This window comes from Barbus barbus (genome assembly GCF_936440315.1).
Source record: "Barbus barbus genome assembly, chromosome: 32".
Taxonomy (NCBI): Eukaryota; Metazoa; Chordata; class Actinopteri; order Cypriniformes; family Cyprinidae; genus Barbus; species Barbus barbus.
The window spans coordinates 20,641,663-20,656,853 of record NC_136760.1 but is presented as its reverse complement, the minus strand read 5'-3'; the positions used below and the strand labels follow the sequence as shown (position 1 = coordinate 20,656,853).

General features: G+C 34.7%; 1 protein-coding gene across 1 annotated transcript in view; it reads right to left on the bottom strand.

The window, feature by feature from the left end:
- LOC306852038 (syntaxin-binding protein 4-like) overlaps window positions 1-13,986 on the bottom strand; it is a 30,174-nt gene extending 16,188 nt beyond the window's left edge. The window contains exons 1-16 of the mRNA XM_079388631.1: window positions 13,764-13,986; window positions 11,282-11,355; window positions 11,022-11,117; window positions 10,867-10,936; window positions 10,697-10,771; window positions 9,345-9,424; window positions 8,778-8,907; window positions 8,156-8,288; window positions 7,393-7,499; window positions 6,988-7,210; window positions 6,799-6,877; window positions 3,771-3,868; window positions 2,966-3,062; window positions 2,672-2,784; window positions 2,478-2,567; window positions 2,263-2,328 (exon numbers count right to left, since the gene is read on the bottom strand). Coding sequence (XP_079244757.1) covers window positions 2,263-2,328; window positions 2,478-2,567; window positions 2,672-2,784; window positions 2,966-3,062; window positions 3,771-3,868; window positions 6,799-6,877; window positions 6,988-7,210; window positions 7,393-7,499; window positions 8,156-8,288; window positions 8,778-8,907; window positions 9,345-9,424; window positions 10,697-10,771; window positions 10,867-10,936; window positions 11,022-11,117; window positions 11,282-11,355; window positions 13,764-13,822 — 1,590 coding nt within the window. The 5' untranslated portion in view covers window positions 13,823-13,986. The remainder of the gene's footprint in view (window positions 1-2,262; window positions 2,329-2,477; window positions 2,568-2,671; window positions 2,785-2,965; window positions 3,063-3,770; window positions 3,869-6,798; window positions 6,878-6,987; window positions 7,211-7,392; window positions 7,500-8,155; window positions 8,289-8,777; window positions 8,908-9,344; window positions 9,425-10,696; window positions 10,772-10,866; window positions 10,937-11,021; window positions 11,118-11,281; window positions 11,356-13,763) is intronic.
- Between the last annotated feature and the right edge of the window lie 1,205 nt (window positions 13,987-15,191).

Below are 15,191 nucleotides of genomic sequence, written 5' to 3'. Positions count from 1 at the left end.
CCTTCTATGCTGAAAAGCCCATCAGCCTACCTGTTGCTCTAATGGCAGATATAGAAGGTAAAGAGTGGGTGGGGGTGAAGAGAGCAGAAAGGATTCAGCAATACACATCGAAGCTTTAAAGAAACATACAGGGCTTTAAAACGCCTTGGTTTCACACCACAGGGAGTGTAGTGCATCTATTAGCGCTTCAATGTGATGAACTGGATACGAACTGAGCCCTCTGTAGTGCTCCAGGAGGGAGCAGCTGCTACTCCACAGACTGGAGCAAAGTGCTCTGGGAAGGGGAAACAGAAGTTGCATTGACCCTGACACCAATCGAAACGCCACAGGGCCTCATACAGCTGACCAAACATTCAATGTGACGCTTTGATAAAGAGTATAACTGCATTTTTCATCTTATTTAGATAATCTCTTAAGGTCAACCGCAAGTGAAATTGCTGTTGCTTCAATTCATTGCTGCAAGTGAATGGAAATTGAATGCTTTTGCGAGAGGAACGATATCGCCAGCAGCCAGGTCGATACGAGGGCACTAATAGTTCACCACACACCATATACCATACATATAAACTAGTTTCTAAGAAAATGTGAGCAGTGCTTTTCTAGCCAAAACTTACTGGTGTCACTAACTGATTGCTAAGGTATGTTAATATGCAAACAAAAAAAGACCACCAACTTCTATGATATTCTGGTCTATATATGACTCCAGTTCCCATTTTGTCGTACAAAGTTTGGGGTCAAAAAGATTCTTTAAATATTTTTGAAAGAATTCTCTTATGCTCACCAAGGCAGCATTTATTTGATAAAAAAAATCAAAAACTGTAAATGACAGTAAAAACTGTAATATTTTGAAATATCACGATAATTTAAAATAACTGTTTTCTATTTTAATACATTTTAAAACGTAATGTATTCCTGTAATGGCAGAATTCTTTGATGAATAGAAAGCTCAAAAGAACAGCGTTTATTTGAAATTGAAATCGTTTGTAACAAATGCACAGTACTTAATGTCACTTTTGATCAAATTAAAAGTTTCTTTGCTAAATAAAAGGCTTCTTATATTCAAACAGTATTTGAGATGAAAATCAATTCTGATTTCTTAGAAAGGTAATAACCTCTTCTCAACCAGCTGCACAATTTGAGGTGTCATTCATGTCCATAGCACACACAAGCAATACCTAATGTTGGTGGTTTGTTCAAATTATAAACCATAAGCATGAGCAAAAGTAATCTTGAAGATGTCATTAGCATAGACTGTACTGCCAATTTAGTTTAATTGATATGCAGCAGGATGATCAGAATGTACTGCTCTGCTGCCTTAGTAACAGTCTAATAAAACCATTAAAGTCCAATTAATCTCGCATAGAATGCTGAGGCTCTTTGGGTTTGGGTTTACGTAACAAGCACTTCTGACGCTCTGAGATAGAACCCAAAGGACTAGTGGGTGCCCATTTCTTTATAACTCATAGAAAATAACTATTTCCAAACACCGACCGCCATCCCTCAATGTCCTACATACTTCATCTCCCACATGATGATCTTAATGTGGGTGTTTCAAGCTTCCTGTAGTGAGCGTAACACGCTGAAAATAGATATTTGGATATTGCTCATAGAATTTTTAATTTTTTTTCATTTGAGTTCTGTAGTGTTGCTGAGAATATAATGCAGTTTCAGCATTAAACTCTACAGAGCACCTGCATCTCACCTTTAAGAGTCTAATGGCACATGTGCCCAGAGCTCCCCCCTGTGGCATATCTAACACGGTACAGTGACAATGGAATAGAACAATATAAAAAAAAATTAAAAAATAAAATAAAACAAAGATGAATGTCTTAAAGTTAAAGGCCAGTTTTACACCACTTTTAGCAGTTTAACTGCAACAGCAGGCTAATTCTGAGCTTACACTGTGGAAGTCAAACCCAAAATTGTAGCAATTGTCTGGATTTAGCCAGACAGTCAATACATTTTTTCAGAATTAGGAGATCTAACATATGATATGAATATAAGAACCAAAAGGTGAAATCTAGAAATTGTTTATAAACTTCACTGCATGTAGAAATTGATATAGAAATGTTAAAATGATGAAAAGATGAGTAGTTTCAGTTATTTTATGTTGATTCTAAAATGCAAAATGATTGTGTTGATAAATAGGTTGCAGTAAGCTTTGCACATGTGCAGTTTGAATGCTGTAACCTGCTAAAATGGCCACCAAAATGAACATGATCTGCTTACAGTGTGAAAAAGGTGTTGGAAAGAGTTGCGTACCTGTTTAACTTTTGTCAGTTCCTGCAGCATCTTATGATTAAGGCTCTCGGATTCTGCCAGCTTATCCTGTTAGAAGAGAGATCTTCGTATGAGTCAGCAGCAGAGTTAGCACACTCATTTTGACAAATAGGATTAATAAGAGCCTCTCTCAATAACACATGAATGAATGTCACACATTCCAGTGACAATGTTTGAAATCGTTGTCATGGTGGTACCTGCATTCTCTTGAGCTCTCTCAAGGCCTCAATGTGGTCTTTTCTTAGTCGCTCCATCTCATCCAGATCATCAGAGTCTGATAATGATGGCTTAGAAAATAATAGTAAATATATAAGTATTATATTTAAAACACTGACAAATACACTGATCTCATTTATATAGGTTTCTGCTGAAAAAAATAACTGTAACTTACTGTAGGGTTTGATGGAGACTCGATGAGATCATCTGATGTCAATCTTGCTACTTCCTGTTCTGAGTCAGATTTGGCTGGTAGTTTGAAGAGTTCCTTTGTCACTCTCTCAAAATCTTACAGAAAATAAATTCTTATTAAAATGTTCAATCATATAAAATGTATAACAATGGCTTTTTAGGAGTTTATTTTTAAGGTATACACCGAGAATAATGTACTGCATAAGTTAGGAGAGGTGAAAAGCATTAGTACATGAACAACTATGACATAATGAAGACTGACAGAATTTTTTCTCACCTCCATAAGCCACTGTCCCTCCTGGGTTCAAACGCAGCCTTTCTCTCAGAGTCAGGACCTGAGTCTCAGTAGGCTTCAATCCCAGCACCTCCACTGCCTGTGGACAAAATAACCGTCCTTTTAGAACATTACGTTACACCAATATAACGTGGTCACTGCTTTGCTCTCTCTCTCTCTCTCTCTCTCTCTCTCACACACACACACACACACACACACAGTCGATTGAATGTCTATGTATAAAATATAATACAATGAATAATAATATAATGCATTTAGCGTCATTTCAATTTATTTAGAATTTAATTTAAATAAATGTTTCCACTAAATAAACATTACAAATAAAACTATAAATATGTATTTTCACTAAATTATATAAATATTTAATATAAATAAATATTACTGTAAAATGGGCTTCTAGAGTTAAAATATTTCTAAAAATTGTTCATCCTCTACACTCTTTTCCATAACAACAGATCTACAGACTGTGCTGTAGTCCAGTGTGATTAAACACAATGAAGCTATGGCACAGTCTCTATTGATTTTCCCATAATACCAAAGGAGGTGTGGATACGGGATAGCACGCTAACTGCACATATTGTTCAACAGCGGGATTAACTCCCTCCACACATGATAGTAAAACCGTAAAAGATCAATACAGTACCGAGACTGATGGGTAACTAATCGTTAAAGCCCGCTGGGGGGGTCGCCCAGTGTTTGACCTTGGTGTAAACACGAGATGTTTCTGTAATTCTGTATTGTGACAGAAATAGTTAGTCTCTAATTGAAAGGATATGATTATGGAGACCTGCTCTATTTTCTCAGGCTTGAGTTCCAAGCTGGGAGTCGAGGATAGAGGTTTCGGGGATCTGCAGGTATTGCTGGGATTACAGGCAGCGGTTGCATCTGGGCAAAGAGAGAGAGAGAGAGAGAGAGAGAGAGAATCCAAATGAAAAAAAAAATCTCTTTTGCAAAACAGCTGTTTGTGATTTTGGTAGAGCACATCACATTTTTTGTAAGACTCTTACATAACTCTATGAGAGTATAAGTTATTTAAGTAGATGCCTCACAGTAGTGGTTCAAAGAAGTATTTGAGCATTTAAGCCACACTTACAAATTCTAGAGTGTCTCTGCATTATATAACAAGATATCGAACAAAGTAGCATTTATTTTACAGAAATATAGGACACATTTTTAAAGCAAAATGTTTCACATTTTCTGGTTGTCAGACATTAATGCAACATGCTTATAATTAAAAATTTGTTTGCAGATGACACTTGCTTTCATATTTTGTATCTAATGCAAAAACAATTATATACTCTGTCCAAAAGTTTGGAAAAGTAAAAGGAAGTATGCATTAAATTGATCAAAATGACATTCATGTCATTAAATGTTTTAAACAATTAAACAATTTCAAATAAATGATTTTTCCTTGAACTTTGATAGTATTTCAGTATTGAAGTATTTCAGTTTCCTCAAAAATATTAAGCAGCACAATTGTTTTCAACATTCCTAATAATTTGAAATGTTTCTTCAGCAGCAAACAACCATATTAAAATTATTTTTGAAGGATCATGTGACACCGAAGACTAGAGTAATGGCAGCTGAAAATTCAGCTTTGCCATCATGGGAATAAATTAAAATTTGAAAATATATTAAAATAGAAAAAAATATATATATTTAAAATTACAATAATATTTCACAATATTAATGTATCAAATAAATGCAGCCTTGGTGAGAGACTTCTTTCAAAAACATTAAATCATACCAACATTTATTATGTGTTATTAAGTGTCCAAAAATGTCCAAATAATTTTTGGGGCCACTTCAGGTCAACATGATGGCTTGGATAAATGCTTTGTGTACAAGCAGGAATTAATATTGTTTACATAGGTAGTTTTTTTCTCCATAAACCCCATCCAGGCCAGATCTGTAAACTGGAGAGAATGCACAATGCTTTGCTCAAAATAGTGCCAACCCTGACAAATCCCCTTATACGATGAATAACTCTGAGTGTAACTGAGCTTACAGGTATGTGCTCTGATCATGAGCTCACCATCTCATCATTTATTGTTCACTCATTCGTTATCTGCATATTTGTTTATCTTTTTGCAGGGATTTATTTCCCGACAGTAATTTCTTGGAAATTCAAAGCCATTTTAGAGTAATATCAGACAGTCCCCCTCATAACATATCAGGGCATTACAGGGGTCTCAATGAGGGCTTTTATGCAATATGAAATTATTAATTGTCATAACTTGGGGTGAAAATGTACATGCTGTTCTTAAAAGTGGTTCCCTCATAGGGTATTCCCAATACAATATTGCTGAGTTGGCACCGTTTTGAACAAAGCAGATCTGGTCTGGGTGGGGTTTATAGAAAAAATAAAACAGCCTGTGCAAACAATATTAATTCTTGCTTTTATACAAAGCATTTACCCAAGCCATTATAAGAGATCAAATATAATGGTGCAATATTTGAATGAAATTTTAAATTGTTAATGCAAAGTGGCCCCAGAAATTACACTTAAGTAATAATTTATTTTTCTTCATTTCATATTTCATGGTTCTCGTTCAGTACAGCTGGTGTTTAAATCTGTTGTAAATCGCAGCTCAGAAGAGCTTTATTAAAAGGTACTCGTCAAAGAAATTAAACCCTGTCCTGAACAGGGTTCAGTATCCTCGATTTCACCTGGAGTTATGTGTCATGTTGATGGTAATTTCCATTTTCAAAACCATGCCAGATGGATTATCTTGAGTTACAAACACAGCATCTCATCATCAGCACACGTCTGCCGAACAGGTAGCTTAATCCAGGTTATGCTAAAATGCTCCTTATATATGAGTTTCAGATTGTTCAAAGGCAAAATGCCATGCACAATGAATTCAATCAGTGAATAAATATAGGAGCATGTATAAAATGGTTGGTTTAAAGGAATGTTCTGAGTTCAATATAAACTAAGATTTTTCTAATTTTGAAAATGTGAAATTAATTTAGACTTTTTTGAAGCAAAAATCAGTTACAGTAGAGTACTTACAATGGATGAACAAGGACATGCAATCTTATATTTGTGGTAAAGTATTATTCCCAAAAATAGTTTTAAAATTTTTTTCTTTATTGTCATTTTAATGTTGGTATTACAGTTCTAACCTGAACTAAGTAACAAGTTCTATTGCATGCATTATGTAAAAGTTACAGTAATAATTTAGTTTTTATAATTGGATAAATATTAAAAATGGTGTTGTTCACAATTCACATCGCTTTTTGAATCTTTTGTTCCCACTACTACAATTTAACAGGTAATTCTCATAATGACCCCAAAATAAAAAATAAATAAATAAATAAATTTTGCTTAAAAAAATATATATTTTTAGCCCATTTTTAAGACCATTAAGATTTTTTGCATGGTGACTTTTTTGTATTTTTATGACTAATGTTACTGGAATACGAAAAATATAAGTATTACAAGTGTGAAGTATTTAAACATCATTGAAGTATTTTCATTTAAACCATTAATATTTTTATGTATACCATTTATTTTTTCTTTTGATTTTGGAGTGAAATGTGACTTGTATTTGTGAGTCCAACTGTAATGCATATAAAACAGCTGCACATGTATTGAATGCAACAAATGAAGCCTTCTCACCAAAGCCAATTTATGCAGCAATGAGATGTGTATATAGCTATAATGTGAAATAAATGCAAAACCTTTACTGTACTAACTATTATTTGTTCCTTTGGATAATTTTCTGTGCTAATCAACATACTCTCTGAACAGAGTTGAACTTGTATGGAACTCCTATGGGATTCCTAAAGGGAATACAGTCTTGCAGTACCAGAGTTGGCCACTGTGGTGCAGGCACTCTCAGGTGAGGACACGGGGGTGAGATTAGGCTTTGCTGTTGCTGGGCGTACCTGTAGAAAAGACACAAATTGAAGCCTTTAAGAAAACTTAAACCACACTCTAGAAGACACGAGAAGAGTTACTGCATTAATGAGTCTCTGGCCACAGTCTTATGTCTCACCTTAGTAAGTTCTACAGAAGGCAATGTCTCACTTCCAGAGTTGGGGATGTTGGCTATTTTTGGAACGAGACCTCCAGGCAGAGTTGCTCCTCCCAGTCCACCGGGCCTAAGTTGGGGGGCTGTACTGCAGGGAGGCTGAAGGGAGATGGGGCTGTGGGGTCCACTGCTGGAGCCTGATGAAGACCTTCGTCTGATAAATGCTATTTCTACTGTAGGGTCTGGTCTGTAGGCCGAAACAGTGACATTTGTAATATGTCTGATTTTACATTCTGTCCCATCCATCTGCATTTGTCTTGGATGGAAGCAAAGGCTCATAAGATACTAAGCATATTTTCATTATGTTATCATTCTGGAAAGTTTGTCTTGACAGTTTGTTCATATAGACATGTATATTTGAGAACTAACCTGAGTTTTGTTCGAGTGAGTATGGTTTTGGCTTCTTCATGTGTTACTCCAATGAGTGACTCCTTATTGATGGATATGAGCTGGTCCCCAGCCTTTAATCTCCCATCCTAGAGTCAAAAGAAAAACATGTCACTTCACCTTAATGGACTTCACCTAATTTCACTTTAATTACTTCAACAAAATTTGTTTAAAAATACAGTAAAAACTGTAATATTGTGAAATAAAATTACAATTTAAAAAACTATTTCCTATTTTGATATATTTAAAATGGAATTTATTGCTATGATGGCAAATATACATTTTCAGCAGCCATTACTCCAACTTTCAACATAACATCAGAAATCATTCTAATATGCTGATATGGTAGCCAATAAACACATCATATTATTATCAGTGTTAAAAAGAGTTGAACTGCTTAATATTTATTATAATATTAAAACCATGAATTAAAACCATGAATTTTCTCAAGATTCACTGATGAACAAAGTTCAAAAGAACAGCATTTATTTAAAACTGAAATCTTTTATAATAGCACCAATGTTTTTACTGTCACTTTTGATTAAGTTAATGCATCCTTGCTGAATTAATTTCTTTCAAAAAAATAAATAAAAAAAATGACAGACCTTAAACTCGTATATGTTAGTGTAATTTACTGATCTTCGCTTTAATTTACATGCCTTAACTTCACCTTATTTAACTCACTTCATCAGAAACATGATTCTAAATTCTATTCTACAATTTTACAAAATGAGATAAAAAATACCTTTTGGCAATCACCTCCTTGTATCATTTCCTGAACATACACCATTGGCCCCTCTGCACGGTTAGCTCCGCCCCTGATGACCAAGCCTAGTCCTGTCCCTTTGGCAACACATATCAACTGAATCATGCAATCTCTGGGGAAAAAGAGGTAAACATAATGGCTTGGATCAACATTAGAAACAATGGCTCCTGAGGTGATTAGTTGTTTTTCCAATAACAATAAATTAATCTTTTGTGGGATTTCTCTTTTACTCAGGCTAGGTCAGATGTTTTCAGGCTCGGACTCTTCAATCAAGAAACTATTAGCAGCAACAGTGCGAAGAAGCAGCTAGGCTCTGTAATTTGTTTTGGTAGTAGAATTATCTGAAGTATATGGGTAGTTGATGTATCAATGTGTCCTATGGTGTGATGGAAAAACAAATTGAAGATAAACCTCTCTTATGCTATTTGTAACTCTAAGAATGAAGATACATTTTTCTCATGTTATTTGTATGTTAAGTTTTTTTTTCTACATTTTTGCTATGTCACACCATAGGACACAGTCCAAATTACCCATATACAAAAGAATCACATAAAAGCACAAGATAAAATCTGAATTAGATCTACAGTCATTTGGTTCTCACGTGCAGACTTGTGGAGGTGGGGAGGTAATGCAGGCAGTGGTGTATACTGGGTTTGGGTCTTTAGGGCTCAGAAGCAGAGGACTGCTTGATCTGGACGATGAGGAGGAGGAGGCAGTATCGGTGATCTTTCCTAAAGACAAGATATTTGCTTTTTAATACTTTCAATCACTGCAACTTTTTCACTTAGAATAAGAATACACTTAGAATATTTTGTTGTGTAAACAAAGTAATGTTTTGTTGTGTAAACAAAGTAATGCTTTTACTGTCACTTGTGAATTTAATGCATTACTGCTGAATAAAAGTAATAATTTCTTGGAAATGTTTTTTACTGGCCCCTAACTTTTTAGTCTATTCTGATGCATGCTTGATTTAGAAATGGCTCTTCATGTAGAAATCAATGATAGAAATGTTTTTTTATGTAGAAAACAATGCTGTTATGGGGGACCTAAACCAAATCTAAGCTGGCACACTGTAGGCTATTTTTGTCAGCTGCTGTAAGTTCTCAAAATCAGACATTAGTCATTCACTCCTGAAATTCAGTAAAATGATAGACGTAGTGGAAATTACCTGTGGAAACAGAGGTGTCTGATCCAGAACTGGTACTACTGCTGGAACCATATTTTTCCATTAACTCAACAAATTCCCTCCTAATTATAAACATATAAAGACACATGCAAAATCAGTCATATGTAAATTCACCTTTTCTGGAGACATAATTTTCCAGTGCTTCATATTATAAGAGGGCTTTTGTACAGACTAATTCTTTCTTAACAGTTTCTGTCTGTGTTGTGTTCAAAGCATAAACCTAAATTATGTAGGTTTTCAATTCTGTAAAATCAAACATTACATAAGTATGAACAAACTTGTTCTAAGGAAGCGCTGGAGAATATTATCATTCTTAGTTTTTAAAATACACAAAAAAAAATGAACACACACACAAAACAATTAAACCCCCAAACTACATTTTAAAAGACAGTCTGAAGTTATTTAATTTGACATCTCCCATTTAATGCAACTTCCTCATTAGTCCTAAAAGAAGCTTAGAAGCACTTAATTAGATTACGGAAGTCATAAAAGATAAATTAGTTAATGGTCAGACTCACTGTTTCCAAGCCAGAAATGCGATCTAGGCAGTAATCTTTAAATTTGTATTATGTTCTCAAAATCTGTGTACTGAATCCGTTTGTTTGAGGTGACTGATTGTCCATTAATTATGAAGGTAATCCTTTTACAATGTTACAGATTAAAACCTGACCTCAGCTGGTTCAACTCAGGACACATATGACAGACTTGCGGCCCAAATACGTCAACAGCTGTTCAGTCGGGAGAACAAAAGTGCTCATCAGGAAGTCACTGAGACCAGCAAAATGCCAGTTCGATTTAAACAAAGACAGACAGGAAGAACTTGACAACTGCCCAAAACTGAGACCTCTGGCTAAGCAGACAATGCCAATGGAGCAGCGTGGAGTAGCAGCTTCATGTTTTCAGTATGGACTTATTCTGTAGATCAAGCCTCCTAAGAATATTTATAAACAGCTATACTCATGTTTGGAGTTCATAGTTTAAAAAAATAACTGAATAATAATAAAAAAAGACAAGAAATTAGTGCTGGAAAAATGGCATCACACTAAACAAAGGCCAAAATATTCTCAATAAAGTGCTAAAGACTTTAATGTACTTAAGTGTATTAAGACTATTTTTAGATTGAAAAAAAAATCAAGACGGTCATCTGTACTCATCCATTTATAGGATTAAGTATATAATGTCCAACAGTACGCATTTTGTACTTGGCAAGCAGTATTTCCTGTCTCCATATAATTAAAATCTTTGTACACAAAACAAATCAAATAAATAGAAAAAAAAGAATCTATTCCCTTTAAAAATGTAAAATGTCACACTATTCATAAAAGTCATCTTACCTGGAAGCATCGTCACGTACTATCAGTAAAGACATGTGATTTGTAGCTGACGCCATGCGAAGAACTTCCACTGCCCTAATATCAAACAGATTTGTTAGATTAGCTCTTTTATTATACTTTAGGCATCTTCTGTTTTATTACAGATCCATAACCAATCCAGTATACATTACTTTTCATTTGTAACACCTCCTAAATTCATGTTGTTGACATCTAAAATGAGGTCCCCTGCTCTAAGACGCCCTGAAAGAAAAAAAAAGTATATCATCCATCATTCCCAGTTTCTAAGTAGAAACATTCAGTGGAGATTTTGGGAAAGAAAACATACCATCCTGTGCCGCCACACCACCTGGCAAAATTCGTTTAATGAAAATACCGAACTCTTCACCGCTCTGTTCCCTGTAGCCCCCAATGATCTTCACGCCTGTCAAATTGAGAACAAGATTTTTGGGATTAATTCTTTATATGGGGGGTGAGAGAACAAAGTACATCAAATTGCGCACCAAACGCCTTAAAAAATTAAGCAGAGTAGACCAGTTTTCTATGAATATTATTAGAAACTGTAAGAAATTGTGCTTTGGTTCTCACCAAGTCCTTTTTTACAGTCTGTAAACTCTAGTCTCTCCACAGCACGCTTGATGCCATGGGGTCCCATTATTGTCCTGAAAAAAAAGGAGAGATTCCTTTAAATATTAGTACAACAGATATTATCATAAAAACAAGATTTTCAGAGAAATGTTCCAGACTCTTTTTAAAAATACAGATTATCGAATGGATGATAATAATGCGGTTGACCCTCAGAGGCATGAACGATTAAATCCTAAACGAAAGAACATAATCATTCCCAATCTTTTCCCCAAAATATTGCATATTGAGAGAGTTGCACATCTGTCTATTATAACAGAAGATAATGGCAAATACAGAAAAAAAAAAATAAAAAACCATGTGGAATGGGACATTCATGTAGAATAAAGTAAAAATACCAGTGTGAATTTGGATGTAAAATTAGACCTGAATGGTTTTAAAAGGCTGTACTGTAATGGACACATGCTTCATAATATAGAAATATTGGAATGTATGAATTTAAAGTAAGCTAAAAGGAAAACCAGTGTTTATGAGTATAGTAAACAGAACGGTGGTTGTAGTCATAACCCATTATCAGGCAAAATAAAAACAAATTGGCGAAAAAAAAAACAATGTATACAAGTAGGTTACTGTGCGTGGGTTTACATAAAAATCACTCAAACATGTAGATAAACACTGAAAACGCCAAATGATAAATCCTTTATAGAAAGAGGGTATGTATCAAAGCCAACGATGGCCTGATCTCTATTGCATTTAATCCCTATAACAGACTGAAATCAACAGAATATAATGTTTTGCCTTTAACTAGGACATTGAGTAAAATTGAATTTTTATAGTACAAATATCATCACGTATTTTCTTGTATTTATTTAATCTACCTTTTATCCCTCATGTTCTATTAAAAATGACTTTAAATGCTTTCCATTGTAGGCTACATACAATGCTGCATATGTAAAATTTTTGTTTCAAAACTGATATATAATGTTCACTTTGGATTTATTTTAAATGTGCATCCGACTTCATCAAAACCCAGCAAACAGATGTTATTTAAGCTTTATCCGTCTGTTTGACAAAGAAGTAGGCATGCACATTTGAAAAGGCAATTGTTATTCAGTATAGCAACGGTGGGTTTGTTTGAGGTCAGTCTGACCCATGCAAAAACACAGATTTAAAAAAAGAAAACTAAAAACTGCATGAAAATAAAATAATACAAACCAAATCAAAGAAAATAACTTGAAGGAGTGTACATTGTGTACAATATTTAGAAAATCTAAGCATGTGAAATGCATTGCATTTATTAATACATGGGGTCACTGAGACTCCAAATGTATGTACTGTTTTATGCAAGATACATGTTATCAAGTTTACAATCAGATCAGAAAAAGTATGTTTTTAAACTATTAAAATCCAGTCAATATTTATTTTGCATTGACACTATAATATACAAGACAAGTTATGATATTAGAAAACAAGAAATTAATTAAAAAATGCAAAAAAATAAGTTAAGTGGATACAAACATATGCATTAGCTAAAGACTCAACAGTGTTCATGGAACAGATGATGACTCAACTCCTGGGCTTTTTTAATCTCAGACTAAACTGCTGTTTTTGTTTTGCTGAGTTCATGTGGCGGTCAGCGTGAACTGTACAGGATGACAAGGACAAATGCTTACGCTCCTTACTAGTGATGCATTTAACCTGATTCCCATCTCTGCAATTAGTGTTCTTTGTTATCTCCTCCTCTGCGCTATAAACAATGCACTTTAATCTCAGTCACATTAAGAGCAACAAAGAGAATTAGAATTACTGTACGTTCAGTATAATGACATGATCTGTCTACTAGCAGGCATGTCATGGTTACGATACGTTTATTTCCATCAAATCTATATCAAAAGGATTTAGTCCTACAAAATGCATACATCATAAAGCATTACGGGAAATAAAAGGATTTGTCTTTAACGAGTCACCCTGAACAAAGAGAGCTCAGATGTAGTGTGTGAGATTGTGTTACAAAAGATCCAGCATTAAACTGATCACTTAATTCTACCTAATCTGTCTTACCTTGCTCAAGCCATGTAAGGGTATGTGGCTATAGCGAGACTACGCAGGCATCCCCTAGGGTGAATCCTGTCTGTCTTACTCTAACTTTCCACTTCCTGCCAGTTCATCACCATGAAAATGATAATAAACTGATTTTAAAAATGACAAGTTCTTATGTACAGTCAGCAACTCTCTGTTGCGACTGAAATCTAGTTTATCTGCATTATTATAGCATCACAAATGATTAAGAAGAAATATGCTGAAATGTTTCAATGCAATTGTAACATCCATGCCAAACACATTCAAACAAGCAGAAACATAAAGGATATGACACAAGCGCAGCAAATAAGGCTATGATAGACATCAAATAAGCTTTAAAAGCATTAGTATTTGCTTAATCTAAAGTCACTCAGCCAGATAACAACCAGATAATGGCATTTCCTACCAGTAGAGGAGTGATAGCCCGTCAAAGTGTTCTGCCTCCACTTGTGGAAGCATTGCCATTGCAGGTCCACAAGCAACTGATGATGTATTGTAAAGTCTACGTTATCACAAGGTTGGGGGAAACAGCGGTTCAAATCAGGTCAGTCTCGATGACCGAAAGACAGCAATCTACCCAGACAGTAACAAACACACTCCTACCTATCCACTAATCTCTCCTGATACCCACGCTGTCACATGGTTCACCTCACCTCTTTCTGCGCTGTCACAGCTGATGATGATTCTGCCTCTCCGGAGGCAGAAAAGCTCCAAACTTGACATGGGGCTGTGATGTGGAACGAGGGGACGCGAGTCTGACTGCATGATTTCTGATGCAGGGATACTGAATCTATAATCCAGTCTATTAAAACTGAAAAGAAAAAAAAAAATTAAGAAACATAAGTTAGCTTTGTCCACATAAAAAAACAACTACAGTTTAAGTATTTAAAAACAGAAATAAAATCAAATAGAAATTCATTAAAAGGGAAGAAGAAGAAAATAAAACTTGTTTTCCCACTGACAAATTCCTATTTTAATGTAATGTCACTGAGGACAGTTTGTGTTTTAAATACTCCACGAACAAAAACAACAACCATGACATATAGCCTATAAATAAACCACAATTTTTAAATATTATAATCTTTTAACCCTTTACAACCCTTAATCCTTGAATGCCACCACAGGCGAAACAAGGTTAAATGCTGCCATTCAGCTAGTGACCAGGAGCTTTGAAGCCCTGCTGGAATTATAAAGTACAGTAATGAAGGCAGCACAATGATTACTATGATTACAAGCTGAACAGTGATCATTTTAACATTATGGGTTTTTGCTATTTTTTTCATAAACTATTAAGCCAAACGTTTTTACCTTACATTTACCTCAAACATCTGTATCTTTGTCATTTAAATGTATAACCTCAATAAATCAGATATAAATTATATTAGAAAGACCGGTGTTACATTCATAAATGATCAACAAGTCCCCCCCCCCCCCCCCCCCCATAGCCTACTGTATGTAAACATACCATAGCAAGCAAAATATTGATATTATGATTTTTTTTTCACTAAAACGTTTTAATTGCATAACGAAATCAGTATAGCCTACAGGATAGTTTAAAATCCACATTCACAGATTGTGTGTAATATTTTAGCAAATTAACCAATAACAATTAACAACAAATAAAACATAAAAACTTTGAAGTAGTGACCGCGAACAAGACACTTTAGTAAGAGATTAAGACACTTCTTGAACTTTTACCATACTTAACTTGATTCAAGTGGTAACATAAAGTGTGGTAATCATATTTTCTCTAAGCAACAAGCACTCTGTACCTCAAGCTAGGTCAGTTCCGCAGCAACAGCCGGAACTGTAGCAGTAGTGGTTCGTTACCCGG